Raw genomic sequence first — 19,431 nt, forward strand, 5'->3', positions numbered from 1 at the left:
GAGAAAAGTAGAGAATAAATCTTCATAACAACAACAAACCGAGGTTTACCTTTTCCTTTAACAAAGCAAACTATTCAAGAAGGTATTCTTCCTCCGGGGTTAGATTAGGTAAGCCCATGCGTCGTTTTATTAATTTTTTTTCCAGAAAATCAACAAAACTTCACAGAATTCGTCCGCCATCTTGGCATGTGAGTCTTCGTTACTATTGTACAGCGGACTCCATCTCACTTCCGCGACTTCTTCCATTTCAAATCCATTTCAATATGGCTGAGACTTCCGCTCTGGAATCTGAAGTATACTGGTCTTTAAAAACTGAAGTTTTAATAGAGCTCAGAGACCTGCTGGTTGATAAACTAGATTATGAAAAGACCTTGAGTTATCTCCGATCCAAAAGGGTGATCGACAGGCGCGACGAGGAAGATATAAAAGCCGAAAGGACACCAACGAAGAGCAAAGAAAAATTCTTGGATATCCTGAGTGACAAGGGCCCAACGGCTTTTGACCATTTCTGTCATGCAATAGGAAAAAAATGCACAGGTCAACAACACTTGCTGGACATAATCCTTACCACATTCGACAAAAAGAAGCAAGAACGAAGTAAGCACGCTTAAATATAAGAAGTGCTGAATAGACTATTTAAGCTTAAGTTAAACTTTTAGATTTACGTGACACTGATCAGGCTGTTGTGATAAAATTACGCGTTCCTCTTCCAATCGCGTCAGATAAGGAAACTTCGAAATAGTCTGGTGTAGATCTTGAGGAAAACTTAACTTGATGGCAAGCGTTTTATTTGGGCAATTTCCGGCTGTCCATCCAGTTTCAAGTTTCAGTTTGAAAGGGACTGTCAATTAATTAACGAGTTAGGGAGTTCGAACCACAGAACCATTGGGGAGTACAAACACATTTTGGGATAACTAATTCATCCCAGGAAAGTTCAACTAAAGATAATATGCAAGGAAAGCAACCTCTGCATTGCTTAATGATGTTCCATTGAAGTCCATTGACACATAATAAGTCCAAGCAGACATAATTTATTAATTAAAATATCTCTATTGAGCCTTTCACCTTTCATGTTTTGCCGCTGCTGACTGCATAATTACGGTGATGGACAAAACACTGACCCCTAGTCCATGGACTACCCTAATGAACTACCCCTAAAAAAATGCTATTTCAGATGAGTGGTATGTTAAGAAGCTGCGATTATATACTTATACTGCATGGAGGATGCTTTTCTTTTCACTCCGCAGTGCCTTTAGCTGCCATTTTGAATAACTATACTGAATAAAATTGATCCAATCCAGACAACTCTTTTCCGAAAACGTTTATCTAGAAAATAAAGATGTTGTTGTTGTTGTCTGAGACAGTCTCTGGGATGTTGTGGCATGGTAGCTTAATAGCGACTTTGTTGATGATTTGTCCTAGTGTACTGTTTCAAAATTGGTCCATACTCCAGTAACAAAGGAGGAGAAAGCTTTGATAGACTACCATATACTGAGTCTCGCAAAACCACAAAAATGTCCACATAATTATAGTCCAGGCCAGCCAAGAATACTACTGCGTCCACTCCACTCTGAATTTTTGTAGCGTAGTCGTTGGAATTTCCTGCTGTCCCATAGCTTTATCCTCATTCCCATTTCTATTTCATTTTGATAGACTCAGGAAAAAACCAGAAGAATAGCTGCTTCTGTGCCATAATTTTCGGCACAAAACAAGCAAAACAAATCATGAGTAACGTCCTGAAGATCATTTCGTCTGTTCAAGAAAGACTGAGCTACTGAATCACATGGGAGCAAGACTGAGTTGTCCACAGAATATTTGATTTGATTTGAGTCTACGCTTTTTGTGTACAGCAGTTGTTTTATGCAGTATAGTTATTCAAAATGGCGGCTGAAGGTGTTGCGGAACGAAAAGAAAAGCTTCCTCCATGCAGTGTAAGTATATAATCACAGCTTCTTAACTTACCACTCATCTGGAATAGTATTTTTTAGGGGTAGTCCATTTTAGGGTAGTCCATTTGGGTAGTCCATTAGAGTAGCCCATGGACTAGGGGTCAGTGTTTTGTCCATCACCCATAATTACAACAGTATTCAGTGAACCTTGAAAAGAAGAAACAAACAAAAATGATCAAAATATATCACTCACAACCCTCAAATGTGAACTTTTGAACCTTTTGCCATGAACATCTGTTTAGTGAGAGGTCCACACAGATGATTGACAGCAGCAATAAATGCAACCGTTGTTTGAGCAGAGTTCACATATGATTGACAGGCATGGTGAAGGTGTGACACATTTCTGTGTTAATATCATATCTATAGGGAGTTCCACAGTTACAGTTCTTGTAACTAAAGTCCTTGGAACATTTTTATTGACAGTTCTTAAAGAACCACCACCAGCAAACTTACACAGAAACATTTCCAGTCCATCAGAAGATTCAAAGCTTGTTGTCATGGTAACTGGAGTGACTGATATGGATGATTTACCCAGTCCAGGTGACCCTGGAGCTCCAATGCCACCAGATGAAGTGGATGCTGAGACAGGACACAATAGACGTCAAAGTAATTGAATGCATTACTATATGTAGCTGTGTAATAATAATAAAGAAGTAGGAGATGGTATGCATCTGTTGAAGCCTTATACAAACAGGAGAGAAAAGTTATCAAGTCAAAGGGATAATTTATTGCAAAGACACGACTGATCATCACTGATAAACACACAACTTAAGCAGCTGTGGATTTAAAGCCTGTAAAAAAATTCAGGCTTCAACAGGTTCAAGCCCATGACCTCTGTGATACCAGTGCACCTGCTCTATCAGTTGAGCTATCAAGCCAACTGGGAGCTGGTCATGTTGTGAGCTCATAGATTGTAAAGGTTATACAGACCTGAGGTTTCCATATCATACTTTCAAACTCTCCTGTACCTTTTTGTATGCTACATCAGGTGATGTATGTAATAAACTGCCATGTTGGGATAATATATTGTAAAGACATGATTAATCATTGCAGTTAAACATGCAACTTAAGCAGCTGTGGATTTAAAGCCTGAAAAAAACGTTCAGTCTTGAACGGGATTTGAACCCATGATGTCTTTGATATCAGTGCACTTGCTCTATCAGTTGAGCTATCAAACCAGCTGGGAGCTGGTCACACTGTATTGGGAGCTCATGGATGTTAAAGTTTATAGAAACGTGAGGTTTCCATATTATACTTTCAAACTCTCCCATACCTTGTTGAATGCTGCATGTACATCAGGTGATGTATGTAATAAACTGTCATGTTTGTTTCCTTTCATGAAGTTCAACAACAAACTGTAATGATATGTCATAATGACAATCAATAAGATTCAATCAATAACAATGTGCCTTGCAAATTGTGATCAAAATATTTTTGTAATAATTTCTGTTCAAATGAAAAGTGTTAAAAATTATAATGCTGAAGCGTGGTCACATTTGAATAAGATTTATTGCCAGTTGAATTTGAGATTGCAATGTTTCAGACTGAATTTAAGCATGTACACTAACCTCTACATATTTCTTAATTAAATTTCCCTAAATAGCAGTTTCATTTTTTAAACACTTTTTCTGATCTTTTTTTATTCCTTTTTTTTTTCAGCTCATCAGGCCAACTCAACACCAAACATTCCACCACCATTATACTCATCAGATTTACCACCACCCTACACTGAGTAAAGAGTGTTTACAAAAAGGAGAATTATTTGTGTAAATACTTATTACTCGGTGTATATATAGTAAATGGTAAATCCAATTATGGCTGGAGACTATTGGAATGATATCCTTAAGAGAGAGAAAAATTGTTATGATCTCTCCCTTGGCTGCTCAACAAATATTTTAAGAAAATAATAATTTGTATTTAGATGTAAATTATACATAATTGAATTTTTAGCTAATTGAAGTTTATGGCCCAGGTTTGGCAATCGAATGCTTTTCATGGCAGTTAGTGAATAGGTCCCAGTTGTTCAGAGGCAGGATAATGCTATCCAGTGGATAAATTGTTATCCAGATGATAAGTGTTAACAAACCACGCCATCTGCTGGATAGTGAATTATCTAGTGGATAGCATCATCCACCTTTGAAACAACCTGAGCCTGAACTTTTAGGCACTTCAAGAAGATTAAGACATTGTTCATGCATAAGAGGACGAACAAGATGATCTAGAAAGAAGAAAATGAATTTACAGTACTACAATAAATAAGATAGAATTATTGACTGAATAAGAAATTTGGCGCATTTGAAAACATTTGTGTAGATATTTGTGCCTTATAAGTTTTGAAATTACTAAATTTGCCTTTCTTATTTTCATGATTTGTAATTGTATAGCTACAGAAAACTGAAGATAAACATTTATTTATTTTAACAGTTCAACTGTAGAATACTTGAAAAGTTGAATGTACAGTTTTCACTTTTTAATATAAACATTGAAGTGGAAGTTGTGAGATCAGTATTTCAAAGTTCCACAGTTTAGAAATCAGTTGTTGTTTAAACTTTAAACGTGCTAAGTAATTTAAAATGAGGGCCTCCCAGAGGGCCATTAGCATGTTCCCTTGATCCGGTTAAAAATTCAGATTTTTTTGTTCTTCCAATTCATAAATTCCATTATTCTCTTAAGACAATTAAAAGTGGAATTAGTTACAGAGTGTCGAGTGAAACATTTTGCGTGTTTTACAAAATTATGAAAGAGTGGCAGCAGCATATTCATAAGTACAAGATTGCAATTATAGTTACATTTAATGGAATGTTAGTGTCAAACAATTATGGTAAAACTATTCAGTTTCTAAAATGGATACTGTCTACAAACTTTGACGTCCAAATTAAAATTTTATTGATGTTCTTTAAGTGCTGAGGAGAGTATGGTTTGATTTTCATACATTTGCTGAATTTTGGCACAATAATCTGCAAACGGCAGAGAAATTCAGATTTTTTTTCATAATTTAATTTCTTCCCACGCATGCAAGTGATTCAGATATTGCGGAAGGGCCTTGTTCACTCAGTTATTGGACAGTATATGTTATCTTATATGCTATGTTGTAGGAGAGTTTCACTTCAAGGGGTTTCATATCTCTTGTGTTGGGCAAACAATCAACTGCAGCTGTGGACAGCTAGTTTGTTTCCCAAAGGAGGGGGAGACTCGCCTATGGAAAGATCGCGGACACTCATCGGAAAATTTGAATTAAACCCCTAAAGGAGACTGACACTTTGATAACAACCACACACTGCTAGGTTGTGCTCATTACAATAGAAGAGACAGTGAGCAGAGTAGCAAACAAGAGAACGGCATTTATGATAGAACGCTGGTAGATTTATACTAAGAATGGACAGTTTCTGATTAATTGCAATTCAATATACATCGCCACCAGTAACCTGTCTATGGCAGCATGTCGTATTTTGTTACACATCTTGAGTTGTTTCGTCTAGTAACATTACCGTGTAACCCCTGCCCAAAGTCAGCCCACCCCACAATATATCCTGGGTGTGGATATTCCTTACAGTGCATGCTTAAGCTGGTAATAACGCTGTCTTCCAAGTCAGCGTTCCAGATGTACAAGTGGGTCATTTCCCCAATAAAACTCTGTGCCAGATCGAAGGCGCCTCCGATAACATCCTGGTCTTGTCCCACAATAAATTTCCCAGAACCAGGAATCATTCCATGTATTGATTTGTCACCAGTTAGCTTGTTCTCTCCGTCCACAAACAATTTTACGACACCGTCACGATTGGCCCATTTGCCGCACAAATGGTGCCAGGTTCTATCGTTAACATATCCCGTCTGACCATGTCTGTAAAATAAAACATTTCCCGTGATTAAACTGAAACTAGAGTCGAACCCCCAATTTACGTACCCCATCAATGGAAATAAGAGTGGCTTGAAGGGTTAATTACCTACTCCACTGGGAAAATGACATTTGCGTCACTAGCAATGGGAACGACAAACAAAAACGGGGAAATCAATGGGACTGGGGATTGGGCAAAAAAGAGGCTGACAAATGGGATTTGGTCAAATTTTAGGCTTGGATATGGTATTTAGAAACCCACCCACCCAACTTTAGGACCCTCAATTAAATGCGACGCTGAGATTTCGCATTCACACGATGCCAACTGCATTATCCCAGCACGTCTGAAAGAGACACTCCTCTTTAAACGGAACAGGTAAATTCTTTATATTCGCCTGGGATTCGATAAAAAACGCACTAATACGGACAAATTTCCTCCAGCTAGTGTGTTTATTCGATCCCTTTAGCGGAGGACCCCAAGAGGTAATATCTTTCTATTACATCACCAAACACTGCGATCGGTACACACCACCATAAAAGGAAAACAAGCGCTTACAGAATCTGACAAGGCTAGGGAAGTGTAAATTAAAAAAAAAAAAAAAAATTGAAAACGTGTGACTTCCAAGGGTTAAGAGAACAAGGGAACATGTCTTACATTTCAAGGGAACAAGGAATAGTGTTGGATCATTTTTAACTCGTGATTGCGATAGCAAGTTACGAGCTGTAGTGTGTGATCAGATTATTGGAAACAAGGTATATCTTTACTATCACGTGAACTTTGCGCGATAAAATAAAATTCGCTATTTAAGTTCGTTCTTCTTTTCGTTTGCTCCCTCACTCACTCGTTTGTTTGTTTGCTCACTTACACTTGTTCATCAAGCACCAGAAATCGAAACAATCCAGTTGAAGACAGAAACATCATGATGGCATCGGTGAAGGATTCCGTGGCGTAAGACAGAAAAACCAGCTGTTGTTCCCAAGCTCTGAACCAAAGGCACACAGTGAAGGCTGACAGATCTTGTGCAGACATGTCAAGTTCGACAAAGTTTGTTGTGTTGCGATCTTGAAATAACAGGTCAAAAGAAGGGCTGGAATCTGTTGGTTAAATCACATGACGAGAAAGACTTTATAAAGGATTTGACTCAAACATATATCACCTCGTTCGACATTCAATCGCAGTTTGAACGTTTCTTTCTTTTCTGTGATTAGACTGAGTTATGTCTCCAAACATTGTTAGACTTCTGTAGAAATGACGTCGTCATTCGATGCCATCGTGAATTAGCTATATGCCCTCGGCAAATGAGAGTAGAAATAGTGACCAAATGTATTACGTATGTCTCTTTGATATGACCAAGGGCTAACTCTCAAAACGTCAGCTTCACAAACCCGCCACGGCGTTTCATTTATATTATAATTACATAGCTGTGTTAGTTCTTTTTCCCGCCTACATAGCCCACCCAGTTTCTTTAGAAACTATAATACCTTTGTGTATTGATACTATATCGTGTTTATTTATACCTCCTCCGTTCTTCATGTTACAAAAGGTGACATACGGGTCCTCAGTTCCATTGGAATTCAACCAGTAAAACCCATTCGCTGCAGAATCCTCTTTAGATAAAATTTCCTCGCATGTTCTGCCTGCTACAGATCTTTGTGAGCCTAAAGATACTGAAAGAATAAAAACAAACAAGACAAAGCCGGAGATGACACCAGGTTGTATAATCATGGAAAAATTTTTTTAGCCTGCTCTCGAAAGGACAAATTTAACCAACAGTTCAACCCCATATAATTTCTCTTGAAACTTCTGTTTCGGTCGTTTAACGTGCTCAAGAATTTTTAAATACATGGTAAAGTTCACAAGAGGCACAGCTATCTAAAAGCTGCAGCTAGCTGCAAAAGACTGTCTTTATGAGTATTCTGATCGATCTTGCGTCGTTATTCTGGTTACATATCACAGAAATAGTTCTTTTTTCTATTAGTAAAAGTACTGCAAGTCACAACTTTGAAGTTTCGTCCTTTTATATTAAAGCGATTCAGCCGTGGAGCGAGGTTAGAAAGTAATAATATTGCTTACGTATACTGGATCGCCTTTCCATAACGTTTTTAGATAAAAAGAAAACTCTCTTTACTTATTTACGCCGTAGAAGAATATATATGTACGTCAGTAAAGGTTTTTGTCTAGTGCGCACTGAGAGGTGAACTATATATAAATTCAAGCTAGAATGTTCCAATATTATCATTTACCTCGGTAACGGCTTTCAAGATATAACGAGAAGGGATTTTCCATTATGTCGTCGGGTTGTAACGTTCTGGTTGCATTATTAAGCTCGCAGCGCGTTTGGTCGCCATGGTAATTCAAACTGCGACACTTCGGTTCATCTGCCTTACATTTCTCGTAGCACTGTTGAAAGTCCTGCACGGGGAAACTTGCGTACACATGTCCAGTGAGGTACACGCCTGTTCCTGATGTTACGTTGCAATCAGCGCTCGCTTCTGCCGATGTGAAAGTGATAGCGAGATCTACTACGACACTAATAAGAACTTGGAAAACGCCAGGAAATCCCATCTCTACACAAAGGCGAGACCGTACGTCGCAGGACGTCTGGGCGAAAATTTATTCAATGAGGCTTTCCTAAAACGATAGTAATTAAAAAATTAAAAATTTACGGTTATCTTTTCAGTCCTTTAGGTATAAAAACGTCCCTTGTGTAAAATTAATTATTTGGAAGTAAACACCATTGTTTTAAGTGATTGAATCGGGAAAATGTATAAGGATATTAAATCATAAAGAGGTAGGATAGAGGTTTTCATTTTATTTTCAGAATGTGTGGTGATTCCGGCAAACCATTCAGTTTGTTTAACATAAATTCTACGGACTGTCAAATTCAGTTTAAGATAACCTAAATCAACAGTGTAGCTTCACATCTGAAAACTAGTTTGTGGCGATCGCTAAATTTGTTTGTGTCTTTATATGCACACAGTTCTCTTTCCACAGAGCATAAATAATATTGATAATGAATTCAATTGGGTAAATAATTCTAAATCCAAGTTATGCTTTTTAATCAAGAATGCGACCAAGTAAGCGACCACCTAAAAGTCAAGTAAACGATAACTATTTCAACAACAATTGTTCTTGCTTGTAATAAAATATTTTTTGTCTTTTTCAGCAGGAAGAGTCTCTGGCCGGTTGATCGTGCCTTGGCAGAATTACTAAATTCCATTTGTCTTCCAAGAACCCTAGTTGATTAATATTGCTTCTTGCTTTTTGCGAATACAAATAACATAACTAAGGGACTGACTTTTACGCTGAACAAATACCAATGAGAAGTGAGGTTCCCGTTTTTGTGAACCTGAAGAATCTAAAAGTGATGGGCTTTACAATGATTCGCTGAAAGTAAATAGAATCAAGAGAACGCGCAAAGTGCACTTTACCAATATTTTTTACGGAAGGGAACTAACGCTTAATTTCTCTATCAACTTATCGGCCGAATATCGGTATAATTTCAGTCAGAATACTTGTATTTTAGGTCGAAATACCTTTAACAAAACCCACCTTGCCTAAGTTTGGTTAGGTCCTGATTACCACAGAACGAAGATGCCTACTAGCTTTTCTCCGCGATAACTTTGTTCACCGTTATATCCCACAGCGTCAACTAAGCGCATCAATAATTAATGATAAAGTAATGGTGTTGTGTCACTCGGAGTCAAGGATACATTTCTCCTGCTGTATTACGTTTTGAATATTTAGCAAGCCGTACTATCTTCTATTTTTTCGTGATGGTTGCATTTGTTCAGAATCATGATAAATCAGTTAATGCAATAATTAATTCATCTCCTTCACTTACGTGGCGATAACGTCCCTGTGAAGGCCCCAAATTTGAAAAAGCACACCTCTGGAGGTAATATGATTAATTCAGGGCGTTTCGTGGCAAAAATGCATATAAAAAGTATAATTGACGAACAGTCTACTTTTCAGGTATACTTCAGAACCTACAGAATGCGTGGCAATCATTTGCCCTCATTCTGTAATGAAAGCAGTCTTCCAATTTCCTCACGACTGGTCGATCGATCGACCAGGACCAAGAGATTATCAAGGTAAGAGAGTGAATCCCTCCTATAGGTCCTCTAACTAAGGTAATCCCTCTTAAGTCATTTTTAGACATTGTACCCAGGCCAGTTCGTCCGCGGATCACTCGTGCCTTACGTGGATGTTTTCGTGGAGGATCTGTTTATGTTTCGTTTCATTTCGTTTCAAAGCAAAGGAAAACCTCCAACGCTGTGGGAATGTCTTTTTTAATATTTTTATTACAAGCAAAGGAGCTTCGGCTCGAAATGCCCAAACACAAGCTATGCAACCGAACAAACAGATGGTCGAAAGTGCAGGAAGACGCTCGCTACCCAAGTAGCAAAAACATGTTAAGGTGGCTCAAAACAGTGTCCAACACTTAGATTTGGATGGGTCGTTATAACCACTCTTTATCACTTGATGCTACAATCATGGTATCAAAAAACTGCCTAATCATTGGTGAACACGTTGGTATTATTTTCGTGACACAATAGGTTACCATAGCAACAATATGACCTCCTAAAAACACCCTTAATTACAGCTTTAGGGGCTTATAATTCAAAACCGGCACGGTGAAATTTTCTTTAATTATCAACTTTTGATAGGCATGATAAGACACAACTTTTGGCAAAGTTTAAAAAAATTCTGTACATGGGGTTCAGAGCCACCTTAAATTTTCGAAAATTTAAGATGGCTCTGAACCCCATGTACAGAATTTTTTTAAACTTTGCCAAAAGTTGCGTTTTATCATGCTTATGAAAAGTTGATAATATAAAAAGATTCACCGTGCAGTTTTTGAATTATAAGCCCGTAAAGCTGTAATTAAGGGCGTTTTAGGAGGTCATACTGTTGCTATGGTAACCTGTTGTGTCATGAAAATGATGACAACGTGTTCACCAATGCTTGGGCAGTTTTTTGATACCATGATTGTAGCATCAAGTGATAAAGAGTGGTTATAACGACCCATCCAGATATAAGTGCTGGAAACTGTTTTGAGCCACCTTAAGCAGCAACTGCAACAACGCCAAAGACAACATCGATTAAAAATCGACTTAATATTCAACCCAACAATCTCGCGAGAATTTAGAATCACTCAGTTTGTCTATGCTGTCAGAAATATCCCAAACTGAATATGTAAGACAGCGTCAAAATTCGAAAAAGAAAGTTTAAAAACTGTACGTCGTATAGTTCACGTTCTCTCGAATATGCAGAATGTGGCTATTTTACGTTGTTGTTGCGTGACCTTTTGTGAACAAAGGCAAAGAAATGAACAAAGATTCATAACTCACGCTTACACAACCATTGTACTCGTTGCCGTTGCCGTTAAAGTTCGCATAATAAAACTCCGTAAAACAGAATAAACGACAAAATACTGAACAGCCCAACGAGCACAAAACAAACGAAAGCCCGGCCGAACAAAAAGACGGCCGAGAGTGCAGAAAACATTACTGCTATGAAACGAAATCAAAACATAAAATGGCGTTCCCGCCATTTCGTCTCAGGTAGTTTCGAGAAAGTCGCTTCGGCTGTCCACGCATCGCGCGAGTAGCATCCTCGGAAGAACTGGGTACCATGTCTAAAAATAACTTAAGAGGGATTTCCTTACTTAGGAGACCTATATGCGGGATTCACTCTCTTACCCTGATAATCTCTTGCCAGAACCGAATAAACTACGCAAATTTTCAGTTCTTGCTTCTCGGGGCGCCGAATTCTCACAGCTGGCGACCTCAGCGTTTTCCCGCTGTTGCAATGATTTCTTTATACTTACCGTAACTATCAGACAAATAATGACAACAAAATGAACGCTGTTGTAGTTTGGGTACATTCATATCGGTTTCTGCTTTAAGAAACACAGTTCAATGGTCTCAGCTGTATTGTATTCTATCCAATCATTGCAATAGCCGCCCAACAAGAAAGTTACATGCAGCCAAAATTTAAGACTTTTCCTTGAAATTTTCGTCAAAATTTCAGTTACCCTTCTTTTTCTTCCCACTATCTAAAATATGGGATTCAGTGAGACATTTATTATCACTGTAAAAGAATGCGCTCCCCATCAAAAAGAATAAATTTACAACAATATTGTGGGATGAAGTTCTACTCCTGTCCACAATACTCCGCTATTTGCGATAGGGTGTCTTTTCACCCAGTCAACTTTTAGTTGATAGCAGGGAGCAGGTCACTTGCCTACACCCTTCGCAAGTCCTCTTTCATTTTTCCTTGAATCGCTTCGTAACGAACAGTACCTTTAAAGCAGCAATCTCAGGCTGCTGAATTTTAACCCCTTTTTGTGAATCTTCGTGTAATGAAGTAGTGTGAATGAAACAAAAACAAAACAAATGCTTGAACGTAACTTCATTGTAATCTTTAATTTGATCCCAGTAAAGCCACCATCGATACTTTAAGTATGTTCTACATGAGGATATCAATGCAAGGAAATCTACTTAGTCGGTTAAGTTACCGAGTTCCCAGCTTATTTATCCTAGATATGATTTCTGCAAACTTCTTCAAAAGTTAACAATTTCTCACCACCCGCTTCGCGAAAGAAATTGACCTCGTTCATCATTCCCTCGCAGAAAATACCAACCGACAATTCCTCATCCTGTCGAGTGAATTTGGTGTCGACAAATAGCTCCGTTGAGCTTGGATTATCCTCTTCACGACTGTTCTTCACAAACCAGTCTTCATAGTACGGGCTTTGCTTGTTAACTGTACCAATGAATTGACGAACAACCCAAGGATAAAGCATGGAGCAAGGCAACATGGCTATTGGAAGGAATCTTGGATTGGTTTTGGCCAAAGCCTTGTGATAACCCATGTACATCTCGATTGCCGTACCAGTTTTCACATTGTCAGCATTTTTAAGTCGCAAGTTCGAGAGCGCATCTTTGTTGTATACGTCGAACTTCTGAGCCTGTTTCCAGTAAAATAATGCAAAATCATTATTTCCTTGTTCTTGCATCATCTGGGCAGCGTCGTCGTAAGCTCTGGCTGCATTAGCGAGGTAGACAATATCTTGGATCGTGTAGTCAAGATAGTAACTCGATCGGAGTGTTCCTTGAGCCATTCCCTGTACAAACATGGTTTCAATCACTTCCTCGCGTAGCGGTAAGCTGATTACATGATCAAACAACATTTTGCTGAAGGGCTTTTTAATTTGCAAAAGGAGGTTGACGGAGGTTGTAAGGGTGCAATCTGATTTTGCTAGGAGTCTTGGAATACAACTCATTGTCTGAAAGTTAAAATTCAACCAGTATAAATTGATTTACAAAACTTTGTTACTGTTTTCTTTTATATCTCACAAACTGAACTGATTGGTTTGGAGACAAACCGCAAAGGCAGATTTACGTGAGAGTCGTATACCTGGATAAAAGCAATAGTAAAAACTATTCCAAACTGATCGTAACTGTAGCTATTATGATGCGGTGTTCTCGAACTGAAAATTAAACATGATTATCGTTTTAAACCTAGCTTTCAAGTTACGTGCAGACCAGTGGCATGTTACAGGCTTTTTACTTTACCTGGTGAGTTTGTCAAATTTCCAGTTAAGTCACTTAAGTTGTCTTGTCCATTGAGTGCTGGCTGTTTGGGACTGACTTTGTACACCGGAGTGCCAACAGAATGGTTAGGCAATCTCTGTTCGATTTCGTGACCTCCGAGAAAACTGTTTCCTACAAAGGCTGGCCATAAACCTCGGGAGCCTTGTAGAGCAAAAGGCAGAAATTAATATGGAGAACTGACCCATCATGATTCACATACATTTTTTACATATATTTTGAATAATGATTTTTAATGAGGGAATCCAACTCGCCGGTTTTCAGTGGGGCCCTCAAAAACAAAAAAAGAAAGAAACATTATTCAATTAACAAAATTTAAAACAGCTTAATTATCAAAATAGATAACTACAAAACATATCGAGGTTTAAAATTCATTAAACTTAATGAAAATCGTATAAAAAGGTATTAAGTTTCGCTTTAAAAATAGATTTTAAAAAATTGTCTTTAACGTCAATTGAAAGACTGTAAGGTGTTTCAGAAAGACACTCAAATTGTCACTGAAACTTTCTCGCCATCATATTTTCATTATTTTATTTGCCTTTCTAACGTTTCTGAAGGTATTTATTATGAATGCTCTTTCCGTGCATGAAATGACACTTACCGGTTCCAGAGACTTGTTTCGAGGATACAGCCACTGCCAGTGTAATGGCGACAACAACGAAAAGCCAAAATTTTCTTGCCATTCTTGTACTTGGTTTAAAATTCTACAGATCCAAAAGCGATATTGCTTTCACATATGGAATAAATAAAGCTACCGACATTATAGAGCAACTTATTAGACTGAACGGAGAAGTACTTATTTTTACAACGGTAACATATTCTGTCCTAAAAAGCGTTCTTTCGGGCTTAAAAGTTCTATTATAAGTGACAATGCATTGAAGGAGTAAGATAGTTTAAACAGAAGTGGAAACGGGTACAAATTTCTTAGCTTCTTCTTTTCGCATGTTAAGAGTCAGATTTTAAGATTCCATTGTCAATACTTTTTCAGAGAAAATTGAGCAATTCATCTTCACAATTAGAAAACTTGGGTACAAAATATTTCTCCCTCTTTTCATCTAGCTACTTTATTTGGCTGCAACTAAACTTGGATTTCTCTTACCCAGAAACAAAACACTCTGATTTGAACAACAAATAATTTACCCTAACACCTCTTAAATGAATTTAAGTGCAAGGAACTCAGAATAGACTTTCGTATGGAAAGTAACTTGGACACTGTTTCTCTTGAGGCTGATGTAATGATAATGCTATTGAAATTGTGAAATCAGCTAAGATATTCGGCGTCACTGTAAGGAATGACCTTAAATGGAACGATCATGTCGATAATATTACTACGAAAGCGTCTCGACGAATTTACTTACTTAAACAACTCAAGCGCGCTGGCATAGACCGTAAGTCTCTAATTCAATTTTATCGTGCATGCATACGTTCCGTTCTAGAATATGCATGCCAGGCTTTCCATTCTAGCTTGCCAGCCTATTTGTCCGACCAAATACAGAGGGTTCAGAAAAGAGTCTTAAGGATCCTATTCCCAGAGGTTTTGTATTGCAAGGCCCTGGAAGATACGGGCTTAAAAACACTCTTTCATAGATGTGAGGAATTATGTAGCATTCTGTTTAAACAAATTGTAGAGAGTAATGACCAGCACAAACTAGCTGGCCTGCTGCCCGCGCGCAATGACAGTGAGAGATATAATTTCAGGACTAGGCGTATGTTTTCAATCCCGAATGTAAAAACAAAGAGGTTTAGAAATACTTTTCATAATGCACTATGCAAATAAACAACAATTGTAAATAGAATTTTATACTAGTTTGATGTATTTTATTATTATATAAATTTTTTTATGTATAGTTAGGAATTTTTATAGTTTGAATTTTTTAAACATGTAGTATATAACACAAGTAATTCAGCTTATAGTTGCAAGTTGTGAGTTTAATAAACGATTTATCAATGAATCACAATTTTGTACAGGCCTATATTAAGAGAAATACTTCAGTTCTCTTGCCTATATATAATTATATATATTGGAATAACCAAAGATGGGAACAGGAAAATGGGAAGGTCGAAGTTACCTGCTCTTTCAGTGAAACTCTAGTTTTGATGTAGTCAGCTTCTCTAGCAATAAACGCCCAGCATCACAAGATCCTTTCCAGAAAAATAAGAGTCCTTTGGAGGAACAGGTCATTTTTACTCAAAAGCACTGCGAGAATGGCACGTCTGGGTGCCCACAATCTTTTGAAACTGGTGTTTTACCAGTGGCACAATCTTCAACGACATCTCCTGCTGCTTGGCAGAGTTAATTTTTTAAAAGTGCTCTTTTTCTCCTTTCATTCTACCAAAAAGACACGAAGAGCCACTTTGCTTATTTTATATGCACATTTAGGCATCAGTCCCGCCAGAAATCAACTATTAGAGATGAGAAAATCTACTCATGTGGGTCATGTCAAATCCATTATTGGTATGGGAAGTGCATGCTTTATTTAAGACCTCTTGCGATTATCAGCAAGACGCGCCCTCAAGAGCAAAAGGTCGGTCCAAACGAGAACTAAGGCTCGGCCTTCAATATTCCAACTATAGAATATGATGTTGTGTTTACCCAATGTAGCTCACGTGACCGCGAAGCTAAAGAGGTCTATTCGTTTCTTCGTGCCTGCGAATGCCTGTTGAGAAAACTCCGTGCATCACAGATAGACTCCCTTGTTAGATATTGTATGGATCAAAAAATGAGAGTCGCGCGTTGCGTTTACGGACCGGTTGGTATTGACCAGATTTTATAATTTGAAGTAAGTTACCTAAGAAATTCACTTAAATATTTTCTGTGCATAACTCTTTTTCAGTCCCTCTCCATTTCATGCATAGAGTCAGAGAAATCTGAAGTTCAGTAATTCATCTTTTTATAAATATTAGTCATTGTTCTCGGGAAGTTGAAAAAAGGTACACAATAATTTATGGCCAAAATGGCTACCCTCTGAACATAAACGGAGAGGTCGTTTCAACGGCGTTGGTAAAAAAAACTGAGGCCCAGTAATGGTAAACATTTGTACCAAAATAATGCATGAAGGCGGTCAGTGTAAGACTGCAGACTGGGGGTAAAATGGACTGAGGGTAAAATACAGACTGCAGACTATACAGACTTTTTAAGTATCTCGAGTTATTTTTGATTCAGTTTTGTTTCATAATTAGTTACCTAGTTCAGACCGATGTCAAAGGCATTGTGAAAAGCTTTTAAAGGTGGTCTTATCGATAATGATGAAAAAGAAGCTTCTTCTAAGAAAAACAACCGATTTCAAGACAAGAGTGCAAAAACCATACCCTATTTGAGAGCAAAATGACCAAAATCGATACCTTTTTTGTGACCAAAACGGCTAACAAACCAGATACGCTTTGGGGCCGCACAAACCGATGGAGCTCATATAAATGTAAGGGAGTAATCCTCCCCCCGGGGGGGGGGGGGAAACAACAAGTAAGAGGTAGACAATCAATTTGAGTTAACGTATATCCACACGTAATATAAATTACATAACTGTGTGTCAGGGAATATTGCCCGGCCTTGCTTTTGTTTAATTGAATAATAACTTTTTCTTGGCAAAGAGTATAGACACTTCAGTGTTTATTTGCTTGAGAGAATAGTTTGCGTGATCCAGTTTTTTTTTTTGAATTAAAATTCTCGGCATTTGTTCAAAATACGGCCTAGCTAATGCTTTACATGATCTTGATGAAGATCTGACAGTTTGCATCGAGTGATTGCTCACTCAAACACATAGTAAATAAAAAGATGATGTTGCACTACTGAATTAAAACTTTTTCCACTTCAGGGAGTTAAACATGGTTTAAAGATATTTGTCTCAACTTCAGCTTAATATACGTTTTTCAGATGAATAACCAGGGCTATTAATTTTACTGGTACAGCAATTAGTTACGATATCAGTTTATCCCGCGCTTGGGCAAATTTCAGAGAGTTTATATGGGGCTTCATCGCATGCTTCTCGAAAGAAATTCAGTTCGTTCATCATTCCTTCGCAGAAAATCTCAAGAGCAATGCCCTCATCAAATGCGGTGACATTTTCGTCAACGAACCTCTCCGTTGAGCTTTGTGTTCCCGGTGCACGCAGGTTCTTCACAAACCAGTCTTCATAATACGGGTTTTTCTTGTCAACTGCTTTGATGAGGTTGTCAGCCATCCACGGCCAGAGCATGGTGCATGGTAACATGGCTACTGGTAGATATCTGGGATGTTGTTTGACCACAGCCTGCTGATAACCCATGTACGCTTGGACTGCTGGCCCCTCATGCACCGCCTCGGCACTTTCAAGAGCCCAGGTCTTGAGGAACTCTTTGTAAGAATCTTCGTACTTCGCAGCCTGACTTCTGTAAAAGAAAGCAAAGTCAGGTTTGCCTTGCTCTTCCATCTTCTGAGCAGCTTCAGAGTACACTTTGTTTGCATTGGCGAGGTAGGCAGTATCTTGTACCATGTAGCGTCCATACTGAGTGGGTTTAAGTGAACCTACAGCCATTCCTTGGATAAAATAGGTTTGCAACGCATGTTGGCGGATTGGAACGCTCAATCGAACATTTTCAAACAACACTTTGCTGAAAGACCGTGACGACCGGGGTCGCAAAACCTTCTTGGAAATGTCTTGGGATCTTTCTTGAAGAAGAGTATTTAAGTTCAATCTGATTCTGTTCGGAGTGTATGATTGGTCCTTGTTTCCTGAAAGACAGATGGATAGAGCAAAGATTTAACTAGCTCAAAACTGCTTTGAAAGGTATTTGTCATCGATCGTACGTTTTGGACACACACACACTCCTAAAGAGAATGTAGAAAAAAAAAAAATGCTTCTTCCTTGCACTTGTTATAATGTGAATTCTTACTACTCAATGATCGTGTCGAGAGGAACAACAAAGCTATTAGCCGTTAATAAATACTTAGAGAATTGTCCCAGTTTCCAGTGAACTCTCTTCGGTTAATCGGTCTATCGAGTGTTGGCCCTTCGTTACCTGGAGTGCCATCAGAATGGTTAGATAATTTCTGATCCAATTCTTGTCCTCCTACAAAAGATGACCATTTATTTCGGGAGTATTAGTATGAACTTTATTTGCAGAGGAATTTTTTACGGATTCATGAATTGCTTTGGTAAAGTGAAAACAGAAATTTAAAATGCCACCCAAGTGATTGCAGGTAGACTTTCCAGTGTGCCCTGCAAACCAGAAAATCCACATCTCGTGTATATAGCGTCGGTGAGACGAATTCGGTTACTTTTTCACAAAAGTAAAAAAAAAAACAGTTTCTTAAACCAAGATTAAAGCACGTATGTTTCAGTAGAACTTATTGAATAGGTCAGCGAAAGAATGAAACTTAAAATTGCAAATGGTGGAATAAAATGTCATTTAACAATGCTCTTCGCTCTACTTCCAGCAATGCCGGCGACGCCGGCGCAGAAATGGCTGCAAATCGGGCTTGAAACCTCTGTCATTTTAGTTAGAGTTTGGCGAGATCTATTCGTTTCTAATAAGATTTTCTGATTAGTTATCGTTCAATTCAAAGATCAGAAAATTATTAATTATGCAAATCCGCATTCCTGTCAAGGAGCTCTTAGTTCAGTGACAGACACTACCCTGCAAGTCCCCTCTAAGCCGCTGTGGGTCGGGATGAATCCACTCAAATTTGCAATTAGGAATCAATTAAATAAACATTCAAGACTGAAAAAAACTAGTTCGTAGAGATTAGTAACCAATGGAATTGATTGTGGCGTAACAAATGCTTGAACTGTCCGGAGTTCTACTTAGTTGTTTTACTTTGTTTAAAAGTGTGTAACTCAAATATAATAACTCATACCGGTTCCTGAGTCGACTTGTCTTGAGGATACAACTGTAGCGACTGAAACAGCGACAACTAAGAGAAACCAAACCTTTCCCACCTTCATTGTACTAGGTTTGAAAGTCAGCTTCAAAATGCGAAGAATGACTAAACGTGTATTGCTTAAAAGCATAGGCTAGCGGGCCAATATAAGAATGAAAATTTACTTCTAT

At 38.1% G+C, this 19,431-nt stretch overlaps 3 protein-coding genes across 4 annotated transcripts; 1 reads left to right on the forward strand and 2 right to left on the reverse strand.

The window, feature by feature from the left end:
* The first annotated feature begins 116 nt into the window (after positions 1-116).
* LOC145487407 (uncharacterized) lies at positions 117-4,849 on the forward strand. 2 transcript variants are annotated; one of them, XM_081466185.1, is made up of 3 exons: positions 117-597; positions 2,316-2,555; positions 3,609-4,849. In XM_081466185.1, the coding sequence occupies exons 1-3, from the start codon at positions 117-119 to the stop codon at positions 3,683-3,685; spliced, it is 798 nt and encodes a 265-aa protein (XP_081322311.1). In that variant the 3' UTR covers positions 3,686-4,849. The 2 variants fall into 2 exon arrangements, with proteins under 2 accessions (XP_081322311.1, XP_081322317.1); XM_081466191.1 differs by having other exon boundaries at positions 2,373-2,555.
* Positions 4,850-4,924: 75 nt separating this feature from the next.
* Positions 4,925-8,361, reverse strand: LOC145487496 (C-reactive protein-like). The gene is made up of 4 exons (XM_081466300.1): positions 8,029-8,361; positions 7,303-7,452; positions 6,651-6,879; positions 4,925-5,790 (listed from the first exon to the last, which is right to left on the reverse strand). Exons 1-4 carry the CDS (start codon positions 8,348-8,350, stop codon positions 5,379-5,381), a joined length of 1,113 nt encoding a protein of 370 aa, XP_081322426.1. The 5' UTR covers positions 8,351-8,361; the 3' UTR covers positions 4,925-5,378.
* Positions 8,362-16,943: 8,582 nt separating this feature from the next.
* Positions 16,944-19,431, reverse strand: LOC145482936 (uncharacterized). The gene is made up of 3 exons (XM_081461575.1): positions 19,238-19,431; positions 18,400-18,450; positions 16,944-18,112 (listed from the first exon to the last, which is right to left on the reverse strand). Exons 1-3 carry the CDS (start codon positions 19,389-19,391, stop codon positions 17,331-17,333), a joined length of 987 nt encoding a protein of 328 aa, XP_081317701.1. The 5' UTR covers positions 19,392-19,431; the 3' UTR covers positions 16,944-17,330.

This window comes from Orbicella franksi, chromosome 1 (assembly GCF_964199315.1).
Source record: "Orbicella franksi chromosome 1, jaOrbFran1.1, whole genome shotgun sequence".
NCBI classification, from domain to species: Eukaryota; Metazoa; Cnidaria; class Anthozoa; order Scleractinia; family Merulinidae; genus Orbicella; species Orbicella franksi.